Here is a 20,415-nt window from a genome sequence, read left to right as displayed (position 1 = left end):
CACCGCCCCCAGCCCGGGGGCGAGCGGGGCCGCGGCCCCTTACCTCGGCGGGGGCCGTCCTGGGTGAAAAAGCGGCGTTTAACTGGGCTCGGACTAGGCGCGGGTTAGGAGTCTGGACCGAGGCTGCAGAGAGATGCTTTAAAGAATGCAGGACTCGACAGTTTGACACGGCAGCACTCTGGGAGAAGCCAGCAGAGATGGAGAATCATGGAGAAGGCAGGGCCCGGGGAGGAAACAAGTCCGTGCACAGATCCAAACCAGCCATCCCGTCAGGTGTAACATCACTACCTTACAGCTGCGGCTCCTCGTACCACAAACAACCCGGTCAGCTGCTGGTTTAAATGACGATACAAAATGGCAGGCCTTGAAGAAGTTGACAACGTCCCTTTAGCTCACACTGTTTAATATAAAAAGCAACGTACAGTCATTTCTGTCCTCAGCATGGTAATGGGCTAAGTTAGAATCAAGATGACATTTCCGCACTGTTCCATTTTGTACACTCAAGCTTCAGGCCAAGGGACATACACTCACTGCGTTTCTTTCCTTGATAGGTAAATGTAACGAAAATATAAGCACAATCAATTGCAGATGTATGAAAAAAATCAGTGGAAAATCAAAACGCAATAATGCAGTCTTTCAAAATAAGGTTTGTTTTTTTTCCTTAAAGGTGGATAGAGAGCATGTTCAAAAGCCTAAATGTAAAAATTACTGTCTAAAACCAAAGAGAAGATGACACCAGTTTCTCTTTAAACACAGAAACAACATGGAGCCCTTTACCAAAAATAGTTTATTGCACAAAACTTTTAAAGGAATTCCTATGCACATTATTTTTATAATCATGCTTTGTATGATCATAAACATTAATTGTACATAGCGTTAACTCCTCCATCCCCTGGGTTATCCACTCAAGAACATGAAATGATTAACTTCTATCTGTACAAACACAGCCTAAGCAGACATTACTGAGTGTCATGTATAAAACCAAACAGTATTTCATGTACAATACCCAGAACATCTTTCCCTCCCCTAGAAATCTGTGCATTTGTATTGGAAATTAGGCTGCCCTACTGCCCACGACTGAAGTGTTACACATTAGTAGGAGACAAGATTGATCAGATGACAGCTGATGAGCGTTAGTAATTACTTTGGACTGTAATTGCTTTCACATGAAAATATTTAAAGGCTCTGGTCACAGCAAGTCACATGCAACTATTCACGCTTCCCCGGCAAAGTTAATAAAACATACATCACAAGCTTTTGCATCACCAGGAGTGAATTTGTCATCTTTTAAGTTAAATTTATATTGATAATACTATCTGTCCCCAGTGCACTTTTAATGTTGTCATAGCTAACAGTAAAACACCCATGCCACTGCAGTTCACTCCCCGGAAGAGGAATAAGTAATCCATGAAAATATGAGCACTAGAACTTTCCTTCTGGATATTACTCTACTCATGACATATGTGAAGTTCTCATAGATTTCAGCTAGGATATTGCCTGAATAAGCAGTATGGGATCAGATCCTCCCATTGCATGAGTGGATAAGGGGCTCAGCTGATCCCAATACAGTGCACAAATATTTCCAAGAAATCTGGAAGACAATAGAGTGGAGCATTATGCAATGTTCAGCAACACCAGAGACTCAGTAACTGACATTTTTTTTCCATTGTAGGGTTTGCTGGGTTTTTGTTGTGTTTTGGGGTTTTTTTGGTGTTGCTTTTTGGTTTTGTTTTTTTTTGTTTTTTTTTTTTTAAATGCACAATTATTCAAGACTCCTCAAAAACACAACAGCATCTGAAAAAGTAATGCTGTGGCATTTACCAACTTTCGTCACTTGGGAAACATTCTCTCATTACAGGGACATTTCTCCTTCATCAAAAAGACTTGGTTCAGTAGGCAGCAACCACTGAAGAAACAGACCCAGAAAATACATTCTAATGCAGTGCTTGAAAAAGGAAAAGAAAAATCTCTAAGATTATTCTTCAGATTTTCCTCTGATGTATTTGGCAGTGCTACAGCCAGGCAGAGGGGAGGCAGTTTTCACTCCTATAAACTAGTTTGTTTTATTGCCTAGACAGCAGAGGCCTGAAGCTTTGTAGAGCAACCATGCTCAGCCTCAGGGTGAGGCTTTTTAATAAAACAGCAACTGTTTCTCCAGATAATTAAGAATTAAGCTGATGAGCTTCAAAGAAAAGGCCTTGCTTTCATCACATGCTGCGTGCTCCTTCTAGGAGGCTTCCCAGTGACTTCCTTAAGCTGATGAGCTTCAAAGAAAAGGCCTTGCTCCTTCTAGGAGGCTTCCCAGTGACTTCTGTAACTTAATTGACTTAGTACCTCACTAGATTTAGACCCTCAAGTCTCACTGTCTGTCCTTCATTTAAGGAAATGGCATGGTGCTGCTGTTTGTGGAAAAAACACATGGTGAATATAAAATGCAAATACCTAGTGTCCGGGTACTTTCATAGAGACAGGTGGGTCAATGCAGAACTCTAAGCTGAGCACTTCAGCTCCCTCATCTTTAAAAGGAAAAACATGCATCTAAGACTACTTGATTGTATAAGCTTCTATGTCTTTATAAGGAGCTTGGGAGAAAATGCAGCCCTGCACTGAAAACAGAATGCAGTACGATTACTGATACAAAAAAGGAGAGCAGACATTCTGAAGAACTACAAAGTTTTCTAACAATTCTGGCTTCTCTGATACCAGATAAAACCTTTATTCATACAGCTGTTGCCAAACTTAAGTGAGTAAACATAATAGATTCTTAACTGTAGGCAGTGTACTTACTAAAGTGAACAGCAACATTAACGCTGCACAAGTGTTATTTTATTTAAAATCCTGCACATTTGATAACTTTTTTTTGTACTGAGCATATTACTCATTACGTAGTTTTAAGTTTGGTCTTTAAAAATACTGTGGGTTGTTTTTTTTTTTCTTTGAGCTTAATATACAGGCAATTTCAGGAACCGCGAGATGATCAGTACCATTTACTCTGCAACGCAGACTGCATCAGTATGCAGGCATTAACACGTCTAAGCTAGTCTGTAAAGCTTTTGACTTTTCTTTGAATTGTTTGGTAATTCTGCATGATGCCTAATGCCACACTAATGCACTTCTTCCTTCACCAGTTTCAAAATCTTCACTTTTAGCATCACTTGACTTTGATCCCAATAAAATCTAAGTTAAAATGCAGTAGCTGAGGAGTATTAAATCAGTCTGTATAAACACTGTAAGTGCAAAGTGGTCAACTGGACTAGAGCTTGAATTGGCAATTATGAGAAATCAAACTTTGGATAAATATGGGTGGGTTTGGGGTTTTTGTTTGTTTGCTTATTTTTTGCCTTACTGCTAAGCAAACTGCAATAATCCCCACCCCCCCGCCCGCAACAACCAAACCCATCCAAAAGCAGCAACAGTCTCTTTGGAAAAGACACATGAACCAGAGTTTTTGTTTTTTAACCCAGCCACTTAATCTACGTGTACTTTCTTAAGTGCCAAACTACAGTGGACGTAAATGACCTGCTTTCTTTACATTTTAAAGACAAAAACATGCTAGTACATGAGTTGCCACTAAATCTTCCAAATAATCTGTCGCGTATATTTTGATTTGTGCTTTAGCACTTAGCACATCAGGCGAAGCAGTACCTCCACACTGAATTTTTGAATGCGGAGAGGGTGGGCTTATCACTGCACTACGAGCCACACGGAACAACAGGACTAAAGGTGAAGGAATATAAAGTGGGCTGCTTTAATAATAATCTAGTCAAGGTGCTCTGCAGAGGCGCTGCCACAGTACCAACATTTCCATTCATGGTGGACACCTTGGAATAGAGGGTGCAAAAAGTAGGGGAAGTGTGAGGAAGAAGATAAAGCTAATAAAAATAATAATTTTATAAGCATTATAATTTTGTCTTTTAAAGTAAAAATAATTACATTTCTAAAAGCTCTGGCTTTAGGGGCTAATTTCCCTAAGCCATTTGTACAGTATGTCAAAAAACCAGCCAACTTAAATGTAACATTAAAACCATGACAGTAACAAAAAACCTTGTGTCAGCCTTAACTTACAGTATATAAGCATATTAAAACAGATATTCAAAATCAGAAAATTATGATTTTTTTCTTATATATATATATGTAAACACGCATACCTTTTTTAAGGGTGTCTACTTCAACAGTTGAACTAAAAAGGTGCAAGAAGTGTTTGTGCAGTGAAGCAAAAGCTCCCTACTGGCCTGCGACTGTAAGAAAAAAACTGATACTTCAGAAAACATCCCAGGCAAATCTGCCAACGATACATACCGGTCCACATTGCTTGTCTTTACAGTCTTGTTTCTTTTGCTATAGGTCAGAGGTCATCTTCATAACTAGAAATGGCTTCAAATGAATTTTTTTCTTTTCTTTAAATGCAGATATCTGTAATCTGACTTTCAAGAATAAGAGATTACAGGTGGAAAGAGAGAGGACGCTCAGAATATCCAGTTCTGAACTGCTGCTAATGGCTGAACATGAGCAGAACTTATTTTTCCCCGTCATTTGGATACAACCCAAGATGGGGGAAAAAAACACACCCTCCTGCCCCTCCCAAATTAAAACAAACAAACAAAAAACCCAAAAAGCCAAAAAACGCACACCAAACCCCAGATGTTACATAATTAACAGTCAGTCTTTAACAAATTCACCCAGATTGAACAAATACAGACCTGGAACCAGATGTTCTTCTTGACCTCTTTGTAAACCTTCATCTGAATCTCTTCCTAAACCCCAAAATGTGCTACATTTACCACTTGGCAGTCCCAACATGACAGAATTATTATGGTAAGGTTTCAAACAAACCCTTGGAATAGCATGTTCTGCATTTAGTATTACACCAGTTTCTCAAAACCATGCCCTTTGCTTCTACAGGCAAAAGCACAACTCTGAACACCATTTTTAAAAATGAAATAAATAAATAATTTTGATAAAGATTTGTTTACATAATTAAAGCAATAGGAGGAAAGACAACTGATAAGGAGGTTATAGTGTCAAAGCTTCCTTGTCACTAACACTACAATTCTGTTTCTTTTCATCTAGAGTAGTAATCTCCTGCTGGTCTGCTGCAGTTGCAGGACTGGTAGACGTAAGGTCCATTAGCTGCCCCTCGATCTGAGTCCACGAAGACATTGATTCATGTACTGTAATGGTGTGTTCCTCCATCTGGCGCTGAAGGCTGTCCATTTCTTGCCTTTTAGAAGTATTGGGAACAAAAAAGCAAAATTAACAAGCAGAAAGATAACTGCTAAATGCAACATCAGAAAATTACTTTTCTAATTCTTGATACCTACTCCGAGACTATGTAAGCTGTAGCTGTATATGAGAGAAGGAAGTCTACAGGAACCTTAGGAACTGTCTGTCTTTCAAGAGCAAAACAAATACAATATGCTTAATTCAAAAATAAGGGCCAACAATGCAGCAGCTCCTTTGCTGCACATACTCATTGCCAGGGATGATGCAGCACTGTTTCCTCTGTAAAGACACTTAGTGACTGCAATCTGATGAACGTGGTACTCTTGCAGGCGTAAAAGACAACGTGGTAGGTAGAGGTGAGGAAAACAGCACAGAAAAATAACTAGATAAACACGTTATGATTTTAATCAGACACCGATTTAGCAAAGCAACTAGTCTGGTAGTACAGGATCACAGAACATTATCACAGGCTCGCTCCCCTCAAACATCAACTGAGGTTGTAATTGCAGCTCAGTTCTCCTAACAACCTGAACTCCCCATCTTCCTGAAGTTGTACCTTTCCTGCTCAGAATCTCACGTGCAACCTTGCAAAGGAAGACCTGAAAACACATTTTTGGCAGAGTGAACTTCCTCCGTAGAGATTTTATTAACACACTGCCTGGGCTCCTATCAGCAGCCTTTCTGATGCTGTGAAGAGAAACACCAGCTTTTTCACCAGCAAGAACAACAAGAAAAAGCAGTTTCTGTTTTTTTCTGCTGTGTACGATTTAGGATGGATATTTTGTCTAGTTTATTGTAAAGGCATTTCATTTCCATAAAAGCAAGCACTTACAATGACAGAACATCCTACTGTCCTAAATATAGTCCCAGAAAGAGGAATAGACTTCATTTTACAAATCCGTTTTTGCTTAGGCTGGCAGCTGGTTTCTTGGAAACATTTCTAAGATTATTTAATATGGTTGAAAATAACAGGTCATACTTTAATTGCCGGAGACAGCTGTTCAGATTTTTTAAAGGCTCCTTGCTCACAGCTGTCGATGGTTTCAACAGCTCTTCCAGCAAGGCAGCAGGCACTGGACAATCAGGAATCTTGACTGGAGTCACAGGATTTGAAGAGTTATTCTCTCCTTTCAGTTCCTTCCTCTGATAAAGGAAAAAAAGAAGAGCCAGAAATACAATTAAGTTATTTCATCAGTGTGATTTTTACCACATGGAGTCTCTCATATCACACTACTGGTACCTATCTGTATTATAGAGCAGGAATCAGAAGCACATTCATGTTAAGTCTCATGGTCACAAGCAAAAATTCCTAACTCCATGTCATCTGCTAGCCATGCTCATAAGTTAAACAAACAGCACCTAGAAGGACCTACTCAAGAACTCATCCTACTAAAGAAATAAACCAGGAAGGATTTAAAGCAAATGACTTGGATCTTCACAACAAGTTTTAATAATATTCTTTCAGTATAGTTAAGAGTAATTCAGAAAAAAAAATAAAATCAGTTAAGTACAACCAAAGAAATCCTTTTGGAAGTTCTGGAACCTGTAGGATTAGGCATCAGGACCAATGTCTAAAAGAATGAAACAGAGACTTCCAGACGAAATTCTGTCTAAGAGAATTACTTCGGGGAGGGAATTTTTTTGGGAAAGAGCAAGAGATCTACTCTTACTGCATTTTCTGTGTACTCAGTAGCAAGTCAGAAAACTCAAAGGAACCACTAATAGTTGCCTTTTAAAACTGTGGAAGGATGAAAAACTAGACAGTATGGAAAGGATAAACCCATGAACGTGAAGGTATTAACTCTGTATTTGCCCATGATTCATTATTAAGTGCTACCTTTTTGCTTTATAAGTCAAAATGTAAACATCAGACAATACACTAAACACAAAGATTTCTCAAGTAAAAAGTGGGAAGTCAAGATCAGTACAGTTACTTTTGCCTGCAAATCTTCCTGTATTTATCATTTAAATATCAGAACAGCAGTAAGTCTGTATCACAGGCAGGCATTTCAGTCAGAGTTTTCACCAGGTTTCCTGCAGCAGAGTGTTTTCCGGTACTTAAATTTAAAAGCATTAGTGGAGTATTTTCTGGTACCCTACAACATGTATTCTTCCTATTTAAATACCTTCTTCATCTTGCCATGCTTCAGGTCCAACTTCAGTTGTTGGTTCTGCTGCAGCAGAGACTTCATGCTGTTCTTCAGTTCAGTCACTTTAGCCTGCAGCATAAACTTATCCTTCTGAGTCGCTGACAGGTCTTCCCTCACCATTTCCAACTCAGTCTTGATATTCTAAATGGGAAAAGAAGAGAATCAATGTAATACAGGGAAATGGTATAAAAAAATCCAGCCAACAGATGTTTTTATCTTTTTTTTTTTCCCCCTTTAGTTTCCAGGGGAAACTAGAAGCAGCAGCAACACAGAACGCTGCTATTTGAAACCAGTTTGCCCTGGCAGAAAATAATATTAAAAAAGTCAGTAGCCTGTTTCAATGGCATAAGGTCAAGGAAATAAGAAGCTAACAGCACAGTCAAAGTAAAACTGAGAAGTAAAGACATTGCAAAACAGACAGTGAATAAGTTTTTATGAATAAAAATGTATTAAAAAAAAAGTATCAGAAAACTATCGGTGTAAGTTTGCTTTTAAACAGTAAAAATACTGGTTTTAATTATCCCCCTACAGTTATCCATCAGAATCTCCACCAGCTAGACTAAATACCTGCATGACAACTTGTATCCCTTCTAACTCCTTGCGGCTGCGCTGCTCACTCATATCCAGCTGCTGCTTAAGTGTTTCAATTTCTCTTTCTTTTTGTTCCACTTCCCACTTGAGGTCTTCCACCTACCGGGGGAGGGAAAAGTAGCTGTAGAATTATCTATAGGTGCAATCAACCACACAATCTGAAAAATGCTATTATGTCTCATGAACCTTTGCGGGTTCTAAGAAAACCTAGCAAAACTTCATTAAAAAACACTGAATTAAAGACCAATGAAGTCATAAAATGCATCATAAATAAGGATAAACACAGTAAATGTGTAGTTAGTTTTTACCTCTTGGTTTACTACAGGCTGTTCACTAAGCTTGTCATCCAGCTTTTTCTGCAGAAGTTGGAGCTGAGACCTGGCTTCTGCCAGCTCTTGCTGAAACTGTGATACCTCCTGGGAATGTTTTTCATCTTCTACCCTGCACAGCAGGATTAACAGACACAGCAGTTATTCGATCTGTCCTTTAAAACAAGTGCTTCACTGGGTTAGCTATGTAACCATAAATGACATGACAGTGCATGGAACCTGGTTAGTTATAGCTTTGACTGAAGGCTTTGCCAACACACTCACAGCAAGAGTTAAATCACAAAAAGATTTGAGACAGACGCATGAATATATTATTAAATATTGCAAAAAAAAAATTTCCTTGAGCACTAGTAATAGTTCAATTACAAACAATAGATTACACAGTAAAAAACCAAACCAAAACACGAAACCTGTCAGCAATTTTGCTTTTGTTTTAGGAGGAATAGGGTTAACCTGATATCCAATTCTCTCATGTAGGTCTGATAATTTCTTATAATTTAAGAAAATATCTTCTATACAACAAATTGAATTTGAATCTATTGTGGAATATATTCAACAACCAAATTTATCCTCTATGTAGTTCCTCAGGGATGTGAAAGAGAAGAATAAAGGGATACACATGAAGGTTAATTTTTACTAGTAACATAAAACAGTAGAAATCTGTGTCGAAACGGTAAAAAAAGCAGATGGTGAAGCCTAAATACAGCGCACATCAGGTCTAACTGAATTAGGAAGAGACAGAAAAATGCAAGTATTCACCTTGAGTCCAAACACACATCTTATGGTCAGGCTCAGCTTGCGTACATTTCAATATAATCCACTCCAGAGTCCAGAGTGGCAAAACCAAAAATTGATTAATGCATGGCTTTTTCGAGAGGATTTGTTTTATTTGCTATTCTCTAAGAACTTGGGACATTTACTTACTGCAGTTTGTCCACTTCAACCTGAAGGGCTAGGACAAGCTGTTCTTTGGCATGTAGCTCTTTCTTGATTTCACTGAGCTCAAGCACAGCAGCTCTGTAATGACGGCGGTTATGTGCTGCATCTGCTTTGGCTGCTGCTTCCTACAAGAAAAAAAAAATAAAGATGATTTATCACTGTAGGTGAATCATAAAGGGAGCTGGACTAAACGGGTACAAAACAAATCAAGGAGTAAGTTGTGCAGCTGTTAACACTTCTCTTTTTGTCTAAAAAACTTATTATTAGTGTTGTTATCCTTATTAACGCTAATGGCAGTTAATAATTATATATAATGGAAGAAGCACATTTGCCAGACTGCTGCTTCACTGTGCATTTTTGGATGAAGTACATTCACTTCAGCATATGTCCAATGCATGACATGAAGAGACTCTGCAGGAAGCAGTATGTTATAAAGCACAGATTTTGTTTCAAGCTACTTTTCAAATACTTTACATTTGAGTCACCTTCTGAGTAAATAAAACAAAAGATCAGCCATTACCTGCTTCTTAAGGTCTTTAACTTTTGACTTTTCTTTCTCTAAGGAAGCCTGTAAAGCTTGAATAAGTTGCTGCATTTGCTGATCCTCTTCCTCTTTCCGCTTTAGGACTGCCTGAACCTGTATCATGTCACAAAAAACACACACACATTTTGTGTGGTCTCCCTGGAAGACCAGAAATGCCGGTAGAGGAAATATAAACACAAGCCAATGCATGGATTGCAGAACCTCTCTGCTGTTCACTGATAACTCTTTCTTCATGGTACCCTTCAACCTTAAAAGTAGCTATGGTTAAATGGTAGCTCACTGCCTATATTCCCATTTGCTTATACACCACAAATATATTACATGTAATTGTTCATCTCAGTGAGTCTGTAGGTAACACAGTTTGTATATTCCAACTAACTTAAGTGAGCCACACTTTCACTATTGCAAATATTTTAGTGTGATTTGGTTTTTTCCGTAAGAAACAGCTCTCTCTAGTGCAAAGTCTCATTTCTGATCTCTTGTTTAGCCCCCTGTATTACTGCTGTTACACAACACATGGGAGACCCAGGTCTGGAGAAAATGCACCAACTTTGTATCATATGAGTGATGATGTCTACATCCTGTTATCAGAAATATAAGTTAATTCCTTTCTGAAGATATTATATCATAAGGTTAAATACCTGTAGATTCAGTTGTACCAAGTCTGCCTCTCTTTTTGCTAATGCTGTTTCTAGGATATTGTTGTGCTCCCGCAAAGCAGCATTGGACTGACTAAGACCTGTAAGTTTTCCACGTTCATGCTCCAGTTCAAGGGCCAACTTCTTATTAATTTCTTCTAAACGTTTTATCTTCTTCCTGAAGCCTCTAGATTCCTGAAGCTATAGCCAAAGGAAAATAAAAAAACCAAATCACACAAATCAAACAAACAAAAACCAAAGAACTCCACATTACTACCACAAAGAAGTTGTGAGCTAAACTCATTAGATGTCTTGCTTTCCCCAGAGTGGGATTTCTTTTTTTTCCATTTCTTTTTTTAAATGAACACTTCAAAATAAGTTCAGTTAGGTATTTTTTATTTTTTCCTTTTGGAAGACTAAAATGCTTGCTAGAAAGCAGAATCCAGGAGTACCGTTCCGGTGCAGATCAAGAGTAGTCGATATATATAATTTTTTTATGCAACTCTACAACTGAACATCACCACCCTGCCCTCAAAATCACTAAGCATCCATGACTTCAAATAGACAATGATTCATGCATCCTCACTGTCTCATGACCAGACAGCTGGCATTTAACACAGGAACTACTTTTCTCTCTCACCTTCTTTTCCCCTATACAACAATGATTCATGAAAAAAATGAAGAACCAGCACAGGGCAGCAAAATTAGCAAGTGTCACTGACACAATGTTTCCTATGTAAGGTTCTGATTTCCTGCACTGTTTAAATAAAATTATGGTGCTAACATTTCTCCCTGCCTCTCAGGCACTTTTTACTGTCACCTTCCCATCGATCATGCAAATTCAAGCAGTCACCTCATCCTCAAGTTCCAGCACTTTCTCTCTGTATTCTTCAAGTTCCTGGCTGGTAAGTGAAATCACTTCTTGCAACTCTTTTTCCAGCATCAACTTACTGCTGCTAACAGCTTGCAATTCTGTTTCCAGAGCTTGAATCCTTTCCTAAAGACAAAAGGGATCACAAGCGTGATTAATCATAGAATCGTAATCATAGAATGGTTTGGGTTGGAAGGGACCCCTAGAGGTCATCTAGTCCAACCCCCATATATCACCCATCTACAGGAGTAATTTTGGTTTTGTTAAAAAGCCTACTTCTCTAGCAAATATTAAATGAGGTGCTAGTGCTTAATGTAAAGGTCTTGCTCATAGCTTTCGACCCTTGCATCCAGCAAATTAATTTTCTTATCACAGGCATAACATGTATAAGTAAGTTATGGCTACCCTGAAGAACTTTTAACTGCCAATAAGAAAAAAAGCAGTAAGAGTTAGAATTTTGGAAAATCTTCAGATGCTGAGCCTTTCAAAAAAAAAAAACCAAAAAAACCAAAACAAACCACCAACCCAAAACCAACTGAACAAAAACCACCAAAACCAAACCAACAATAAAAATTATTCAGGAAATTTAGCACTAAGGCTGATCATCCTCTTGAGCTTGGATTACAATTGGTAACCTGAAAGATGCAAGTAAAATAAAAATAAAAAAAAAACCCCACCAACCTTGCCAAATCACCTCTCTCAAATATAGTTAAGGAAATTCCCAGTGCTCAGAACACTGATACCATGTTCTTACCTAGCTTTATATTCCAAATATTTTCATCACTTCAGTGTAAAATAGTATTTCAAGACTTATATGTAATAACAAGATAGCACTATCTTTGTACTAACAATGTTAAAAAACATCTGCATACTTGAGCAATCTGGTTGTTTCCACCATCAGTGATTTGTGCTTTTAGTTTGCTCAACTCCGCTTCAGCAAACTCCTTTGCAGCAAGAGATTCCTGCAGCCGACGACTAAGAATGCTAACTGCATTCTCATAGGCTTTATGTTTTGCTTTCATCTCTTTCTGAGCACTCGTCAGATCTGACCCTAGACGCTTCATTTTCTGTTTCTGCTCAGTAATGGCCCTGGAGTGAAAGGAAAAACAAAACATCAGGTAAAACCAAAAACACTACTAAATTTTTCACATGGCCCAATGAAAAACAACATCTACTTTTCTCCCCTTTTTCCCCAGAGTCACCCACCTCATCAGAGAAAGCCATCAGGTTGGTAAGGTACAACTGGGCCCTTTGAAAGACAATAGCTTGAAGACTCTTGATAACATTCTAAGAAAATACTTATGGTAATGAAGAGGTCTTTGTCAGAAGTATTAGAACTCCAGTATAAAGGAATGTATACTACACCCTCTAAAAATAACACAGAACTTAGAGTAAGAGTCCAATCTAGTCTGATATCCTTGGTGGATGTGTCAGGTGTCATAAAACCCCTGTGATCACCGGTGGAAAAAAAAAAGTGGTTCTCATTAATGCCAGTGTTCTAGCCAGTCAAGGCTAAAATGCAGTGAATGGTAATTAGTATTAGCTCCGATATGTATGTTGTATGGCAGAGACTGTTGGTTAAAAGCAGAAGTGAATCAGAGGAGAAGCTGCAACTCTTGCACAGTGTGCTACCAACACTTTGCCATGGATATGACTCTGTCACTCTCTGACTAATTATATTTCCCAAAGGAAAGACTAGGGAATAAAAAAAAAAAAAAAGAGTGATTGCTAAAAAGGTGAATATGGAAAACAAATGCTATAGTTCTTTTGTCTGAGCTAAAAGAACACTTACTTTTTTGCTTCTTCTTGCATTTGTTCTACTTGCTGTTTTAACACCTGGTTTGCCTCAGTGAGGGATACCATTTGTTCCTTATCGAACTGCAAAGACTTAATAGGAAGGAAAAAAAGCACCATGAGAGTAAGAACAAAAGCATGTTTGCTCTATGTTGGATTATAGAAGAAGCAGCACAAAATTTCAAAATTACTTCCATCTCCAAACGTAAACTGTTCCAAGGTTCTCCATCTCCTTTCTCATTCCCTTTTATTTCTTCTTTAATTCTTCCCTCTGTAGCCACCACCATAACATGTATGAACAGAGTTCTAGTTTGGTCTTTGCTCTCAGATGAGGTTCACTTTGAGACCAAGGAAACTCCCTCCACATCACACTTCTACCACTCCTGTAGCGTGCTTCTCCCCACTTACTTACATGGGATGTTAATAAGCAGTCATGTATTTGCAGAATGTTGGTAGATATATGCTCAAATATATAGACAATATCGATATAAGAACCTCAACTTGCAGGTGGTCATTCTGTTTACTTCCAAAGTTAATAGAAATAGCAATGTATCCTGGACGTAGCACTCTCAAAGTCCAAAGCTTAACACCTTCCATACCTGTAGGCGTGTTTCCATATCGTCTCGTTCTTTCTGCACTGACTGAAGATGATTTTCTATTTCCACCATCTGCTGGTGAACCTGAGATACTTCCTTCTGTAGTTTTGAATGTTCAGATTCAAGTGACTGTTTTTCAACTTGAATTTTCAGTAGCTCTCGTTTTAACTCTTTCACTTCTGAGTCCAGACGCTTCTTTGTAGCTTTTAGTTCGCTGATCAGCTGGTCCTTAGAACTTGCATCTCTTCGATAAGCTTCCACCATTACCTTGGACACAAAAGTTTCAAGAGGACAGTGTCACCTCTGTTACAGCTTTACAAATTTAAAAGCAATTTATTATACAGTAATTACTGATATTCTTTCAGTTGCAGGGGGTGGACTATGTGTGTGTGTGAAAGAATACAAATCAGCATCATCTTCTGTAACATATGTACCCTGGTTCAAAGACTTTTATGTAAGCTCAGATATCAAATACCACTATGTATCAGCAGTTCATAAAAAACCTCTGAGTAAGAGTGTTTATAGCAGTATGGAATACTCTTCTTCACATTCTTTACAGAACTGCACTAACTACGTGCCTTTTTTTAAAACTACACTAATTGTAAAATGACAACGCTTGAAGATTTTCTTGAGTGGTTTTGCAAAAGCAAATCTAGTGCCAACAAACCAGAGAGACTTTGAATATGTTGGATCATTTTGCTAACTCCCTGAAGTCCAATGAAAGCATGAATTCATTGGTGGATCTGCTTTTACGTTAGCCACAGATAAAAATTCAACTGTATGAAATACAGAAACTGTATAATTATGTCACAGAGTTCTTTGATACAGAAAATTGATTCAAGTGTCCTCACAAACCCCTAAGAAGTATATGCGTTCACTGTAAAAAAAAAAAGTATATTCCTTGGGTTTAGTTCTTTGAAATTGGTTTTGCTTACCTTCTGCTGCAGGAACTGTTCCTTCACTTTTTGAACCTGTTTTTTAAGGCTGGCATTTTCTTGTTGCAGATTTTCTACCTGCCAGAGGGAAAAAAGCAAACGCATTGCTTTACATGCCAAATGTCATATTCTACGTTACTTCAAGCAGTGACAGTATCTTTTGCTATGCTTGTACCAGTTGCCTAATCTAATGAGGCAATTGTCTAATCTAATGAGAATCTAGTGTTTCTGACTAGGCATCTCAACGGTGCTGTTAGATAACACAAGGTTTTATACAGAAATACATTCACACAAGTCACCACACAGTGAGCCTTGTCAACCCTCAGAAATGCATGAAGTCCCCTTATCCTGCCATTAAAGTTTTAGTATGCATCACTAGTGTACATAGGTTGTATCTGCATGGCACTCGTTCACGCATACATGATCAAATGAAGAAACCATCTGGTTTTGAAGGAAAAAAAAAAGTCTTTAGGTTAAATATATTTCCATAGTTCTTCAATACTTCTATTGGTAATACTATCAAGTCCCATTATTATCTTCAAAAGAAATCTCTAAAGATTACCAGGAACTCGTCATTACCGTGATTCAGTAAGAAAGCTCTTGCTATGGAACTTGGATGTCCTAAAAGTTACAGAGCATTATGCGACTATCAAACTAAGGTGTAAAAGGAAGAGTCACCATAATTTAAAGCAGCCACAGAGAGAATAAGGATATGCATTAGGCTTGATCTTGTAAAATAGTTCAGTGACGAGAAAAAAAAAAAGCCTCAGCTGGTATACAGCAATACACAAAAGCAAACCCTGGTATATTGTTTCAGGAGAAAAGGCACAATTAAACACGACCAAATTACTGCATAAGTTTGGCCCACAGTGCCACAGAAAAGGAGCACGCCAAAAAACCTCTTACGAAACTGTGATCTGTACTCAAAATTATTGAGTTTTAAAACTGCTGGATTTTAGAAAGATAGTGGCTCTTGGAAACAGACAGAACAAGATCAGTTATCCTCAGCTTCCCATCCCATGCCACACAAATGCATAAACGTATATAGATACCAAGGGATATTAAACTGTAAGCTCATCAATGATATAACAGGATGTAAAGTGTCAGGTAGTCAACCACAGGGAAAAATGAGAGAACCGACTAAAATATTCCCACTAGCTGAATCTTGCAACTATTCATGTATACAAACTCAGATGTACCATCCTTCTCTCATGTAATTGGCTCTATCACGTGACTGTGGCAATACTTGCCCGCAACAGCTACTTTAAATAAGATACTTTTAGGGATTCATTACCTGGGTTGACTTGATTGCCATTTCTTGCCTCAGTTGTTCCAAGATTTCTGATGCTACTTCTGTATCTTCCCCAAGACGCATTGCTCCTTCGTCAAGTTGCTCTTTGCTTGCTTTTGCTGCCTGCAGAGCTACTTCCAGGACAATCTTCTCATTCTGCAAATACTGGATCATATCATCTTTAGAAGTAGCATCACTTTGGAACTCCTCTAGTCTGGCCTTCAGTTCATCATACTGTGTTTGCAGGTCATCCAGGGACTGCTCTTTGGTGTGCAGTGTCTCTTGGGTCAGAGTGAATTGCTTCATTAAGTCTAGGTGTTCTTGCTGTAAAGATTCAAGCTGCAGATCTCGCTGATGCAAAGTCAACTTGACCTGAGAAGAAGTATTTTAGGATTAAATTCATACAAAATAAATGTTATCTCTGCAAATGCACTCCAATCAAAATAAAATATTTCAAATAGTATTTTGGCTTCTAGGAGAAAATAGCAGAAGGTGAAAATATTTTTTAACTTTCCTAGGCTACTTCTTCTATTTGCTCTATTAATTGCATTGATTGCCTTCTGCAGCATCTGTAATCTTACAGGCTAAGCAACGACCAGAATGACAGACCTAAAATATTCTTAAGATTCACAGTATTCAAAGTTTTTATTGGAAAAACGTGTCCAGAGTAGATATACCAGGTAAATTCAGTGTTATTAATGATAATGCCATATAATTACATGGAACATAATACTGAGCTATCACATACTTCATCTCATTCCAGCGCTTGACATGCTGCCTTTGTAACGTTACGAGGTTACAGTAGGACTCTGTAGTGAAGTGCAGATTTATTACGCTGTAAGTATATGTAATGATTCCTGACTGCTTACCAATTTGAACATGGATCTATGCTTCTTTTCTATAGTTCGGATAATCACATACTGTACGCACTTAAAAAAAAAAAAAATCTACAAGACAGCAGTCCTGAAACTTCAAAAAAAGTACTGTTACTGAGATGGTTAAAAAAAAAGGGGAGGGGGGGAGCCTTTTCACCTGGGACAGAGTGACTTTGATATGGACTTCATTTTTTGCAGCAATCTTTCAGGTTTTAAAAAAGCTTAGAGCTCAGGATCTATTTACTATTGCCTTTTCAGCCAAATAAGCCCTTGAAACCCTTGGGAAGTTGCCTAACAATAGTCTACCTGTTCCAATTCTTGCTCCAATGTTGCTGCAGAATCAGCCATTTTCTGAAGCTGTTCTTTCTCATCCTCAAACTCCTCTAGTTTTCTCTGCAAGTCTTCTTCCACCATAGTTTTAGCCTCCTGGATCTGCATAAAGGCAGCTTCTTGATCTAACATGTCAGCCTGCACAGAAAAAGCAAGGAATCAACTTTTACAATTTCCATGGAAGAAGAGGGGAGGAAAAAGAAGAAAAAGAAGAAGAGGAAAAGAAAAAGGTAAATTATCAACAAAATTTCTAGAGAAAAGACACAAGCAAAAATAATTGTGATGTCCGCCTTACACACCTGTATGTCTTTATTGAAGTCACCCGTTCATATATTTAAGACACCTTAGAATAACAGTGTATGTCCTGTATACTTGTGATAATCAGAATTCCTCTTAAATAACACCATATCCTTTCTAAATTGATGTAAAGAAAAAGAGTCTGTATTAAAATTAAGCTGTTTCAAAAAATTCTGAAACTTTAAAGATTCCTTGGATGCTGTAGTTACTCGGTGAAATAGCAATTCCTGTAATTTATGCAACCACTATTAGTAACACTGGAGACAGGGTGGTTCCACTGATCTGCTGCTTTACTGATCTTTGAGACTTACAAGCAGCAATGTCACTGAAATTCAATGGCATTTAAGGTTCCAAGTGCTTTGAAAGCAAGTGTACTGCACTTCAGATTTTACCCATTTTTTCTTACAGGAGGGCAGAAGGGACAAACTTGAATACTGAGCAATTTCACACACTTAAGAAGCACTTAACTGACTTAGTTTAACTTCCAAATAAGTTTTCTCTTTGAAAGTTCATAAATGGGCAAAGGAGAACGTTTACATTCACCTTTAAAATTCAATTAAAAACAAATACCAGAGCTGAAAATGCAAGTATCACCTTGGAATGGGAAACATATGGCCTTGCTACCTCTTACTGTTCATAATGGCATGCAAATTTATTTGCTCTGAAATATTTACTGGTTTTATAATGCAGCATTTGAATCAATTCATAAGAATACTATGCTGCTTTGCCAGAATAGCCTTGAGTTTGCAAAACCTAAATACACAACCTAGGCAGAACATAATTCGTGAAGACCACCTACAACCATACCTCAATATTTTGCAGCTGTGCTGCAATACGTTCCTTTTCTTTAATGGATCTGTGCTGGGTTTCAGTCAGCTGCTGAGACAATGCCACGTTCTCTAGTTTGAGATGTTCCAACATACCTGCTTGAGTCATCTGCCCAGCCTAAAGGAAGGAAAAAAAAATACATCACAGATTAAATACAAACACTCAAAATCTGGACAGTGAATTTAAGAGTTTCAGAAAAAAGAAAAGTCACATTCAATCTATCTGTGTCCGTGTCACGGCACTGCAGATATTCATCCACAGAAGGCAAGTGATTTGGTTAAATTTATGCCTCAGCATTAATGTGAACTAACACTTCATGATGAAAACCAAAGCACTATTCCTGCCTGCTTTCCACCTGAAGAATGAGTCCCTTGTCCAAGCTCATAAACAGTGCCCTGTGGATAAAACTCACATAAAAAAGAACAGATTCTCAGTTCTCCCATGTGCAAGTAGATCATAATACCTGTATATTGGCCATCTCGCTCTGTAGCCTGACACGGGCCTCCTGTGCTAGCACAAGCTGCTGCTGGTACCACTGTCGCACATTTTGGAGCGATGAGATTTCTGTTTCAGATGCCTTTAGCTTATTGGTCAGTGTGGTCCGTTCCAACTGCACCTTCTGAAGCTGGTTCTGTAAGGAAGCCAGCTGCTGTCGCAGATCATGAACTAGAAAAAGAAAAATAAAGAACTTGGACTAGCGCACTCCATCGTTCTATTTTTATGCACACATTTTCAAGGATTATTGCTATATTCATAGCTTTTTTTTTCCCCTCCTTTTTTTTTTTTTTCCCTTTTTGAACAAAAACATATATGCCTAATTAAATAAAGATTGGCTTTTCCTGCAAAAGTGAGGGGTAGTGCTAGAATCCGAAGTGTTGGGTCATAAGCAGAATAAAATTAAAATAAATGACTCACTTCTATAAGCATTAGTCCCTTAGAGGCAGAAAATATGAACTAATTAAAAATCAGGAAGCAGGTATCCTGACACGTAGTCATCATTACAAACCAATATTTGTACAATTTTCTAAAAACCATTAGTCCTCTGTCAGTTACTAAATATTTATGCCTCCCACTCCAAGCTGGCAGTGGCACTTTGCAAATTGTGGCACTTCTGTGACAGAAAATAAAATCCAATCATCTTAAAATTCAGACCATTTTATTAGTATGACATCAACAAAACACAAATTAAAATTCCTTCTTCCTGGAATTCAAAATAATTTTGAAACAAAATGACTTATGGAAGAACAAATTTTGAAGATTGACATTTACATCATCCCACCTGTGCTGTCTCTGGTGAGAACATTTTTTTGCATATCTTCAACCTTCAGTAGGAGTCTTTGGTACTGCTCCTCTGCTAACTGCAAATCATTATTTGAAGAAGCCAAACTAGCATTCTTTGCTTCCAAGGTATTTTGCAGGTCAGCCATCGCTCGTTCCAGATCCCAGCAAGACTGCTTTAATGTGGCCACTTCTGAGCTCAGAGATTCCTGCTTTTGCTGGCTGTTTTGGCTGTGCTCCATCTGTGCCTGAAGCTTCATGTTCAAAGCTGCAAGTTGGGCTTGTAGTTCAGTCTTCTCTTTGAGAGCCTAAATGTGTTCAGAAAATCAAAATACTGAAGTCTTAAAAGAAAATACATTAATGGCTGACTAAGGAAGATGCCCAGTGAAACAGCTTTGCTAAGGCAAAGACCACTTGCTTGTAAAAGCTGCTTTTTTTAAAGTGACATCTCACCTAGCAGGTATTTCAAATAGTCAAAGAAAATACAGAGGAAAGCACAGACAAGACATACAGCGTTATATGCCAGTAGCCCTGTCAGGATTTTTAATAAGACCTGCGTTTCCACACTTTAGAAATAGAAAGAAGAATGCTTTCTATTATATGTCATACCATCAATCAATACAAAGAGAAAAATACAGCTATATAGAAATTGCTAGCATTACTCTGGATTTATCATCTCTCCTTTAATTTGACTTAAAAACCCCCAAACAATCCTTTTTTTTTTCTTTTTTTTTTTTTTTTTAAAGCCTTTGAAGACTTTACTAACTTTATATTTATCCTCTGAAGCATCTGCATGGCAACATTTTGGTAGTGGGGGAGCTACAGGAGTGGTTTCTGTGAGAAGCTGCCAGAAGCTTCCCCTGTGTCCAACAGAGCCAATGCCAGCCGGCTCCAAGGTCGACCTGC

General features: G+C 38.1%; 1 protein-coding gene across 7 annotated transcripts in view; it reads right to left on the bottom strand.

The window, feature by feature from the left end:
- Nucleotides 1–20,415, bottom strand: part of GOLGA3 (golgin A3) — a 34,841-nt gene that overhangs the window by 4,531 nt on the left and 9,895 nt on the right. For 2 of the 7 annotated variants that reach the window (XM_035895382.1, XM_035895387.1), the window contains exons 6-25: nucleotides 19,511–19,817; nucleotides 18,695–18,897; nucleotides 18,211–18,348; nucleotides 17,083–17,244; nucleotides 15,905–16,273; nucleotides 14,611–14,688; nucleotides 13,679–13,942; nucleotides 13,078–13,172; nucleotides 12,158–12,374; nucleotides 11,268–11,411; nucleotides 10,418–10,615; nucleotides 9,753–9,869; nucleotides 9,218–9,357; nucleotides 8,273–8,405; nucleotides 7,941–8,063; nucleotides 7,350–7,514; nucleotides 6,203–6,366; nucleotides 4,149–5,221; nucleotides 2,319–2,606; nucleotides 1,740–2,256 (exon numbers count right to left, since the gene is read on the bottom strand). In XM_035895382.1, coding sequence (XP_035751275.1) covers nucleotides 5,014–5,221; nucleotides 6,203–6,366; nucleotides 7,350–7,514; nucleotides 7,941–8,063; nucleotides 8,273–8,405; nucleotides 9,218–9,357; nucleotides 9,753–9,869; nucleotides 10,418–10,615; nucleotides 11,268–11,411; nucleotides 12,158–12,374; nucleotides 13,078–13,172; nucleotides 13,679–13,942; nucleotides 14,611–14,688; nucleotides 15,905–16,273; nucleotides 17,083–17,244; nucleotides 18,211–18,348; nucleotides 18,695–18,897; nucleotides 19,511–19,817 — 3,225 coding nt within the window. In that variant the 3' untranslated portion in view covers nucleotides 1,740–2,256; nucleotides 2,319–2,606; nucleotides 4,149–5,013. Of the gene's footprint in view, nucleotides 1–43; nucleotides 544–1,739; nucleotides 2,257–2,318; nucleotides 2,607–3,389; nucleotides 3,822–4,148; nucleotides 5,222–6,202; nucleotides 6,367–7,349; nucleotides 7,515–7,940; nucleotides 8,064–8,272; nucleotides 8,406–9,217; nucleotides 9,358–9,752; nucleotides 9,870–10,417; nucleotides 10,616–11,267; nucleotides 11,412–12,157; nucleotides 12,375–13,077; nucleotides 13,173–13,678; nucleotides 13,943–14,610; nucleotides 14,689–15,904; nucleotides 16,274–17,082; nucleotides 17,245–18,210; nucleotides 18,349–18,694; nucleotides 18,898–19,510; nucleotides 19,818–20,415 lie in introns of those variants that run through there. The other 5 variants (XM_035895384.1, XM_035895383.1, XM_035895385.1 and 2 more) reach the window with 5 other exon arrangements.

Source organism: Egretta garzetta, unplaced genomic scaffold, assembly GCF_000687185.1.
Source record: "Egretta garzetta isolate BGI_Z169 unplaced genomic scaffold, ASM68718v1 scaffold25, whole genome shotgun sequence".
Taxonomy (NCBI): Eukaryota; Metazoa; Chordata; class Aves; order Pelecaniformes; family Ardeidae; genus Egretta; species Egretta garzetta.
The sequence above is the reverse complement of the archived record's forward strand: the minus strand, read 5'-3'. Positions and strand labels throughout refer to the sequence as shown.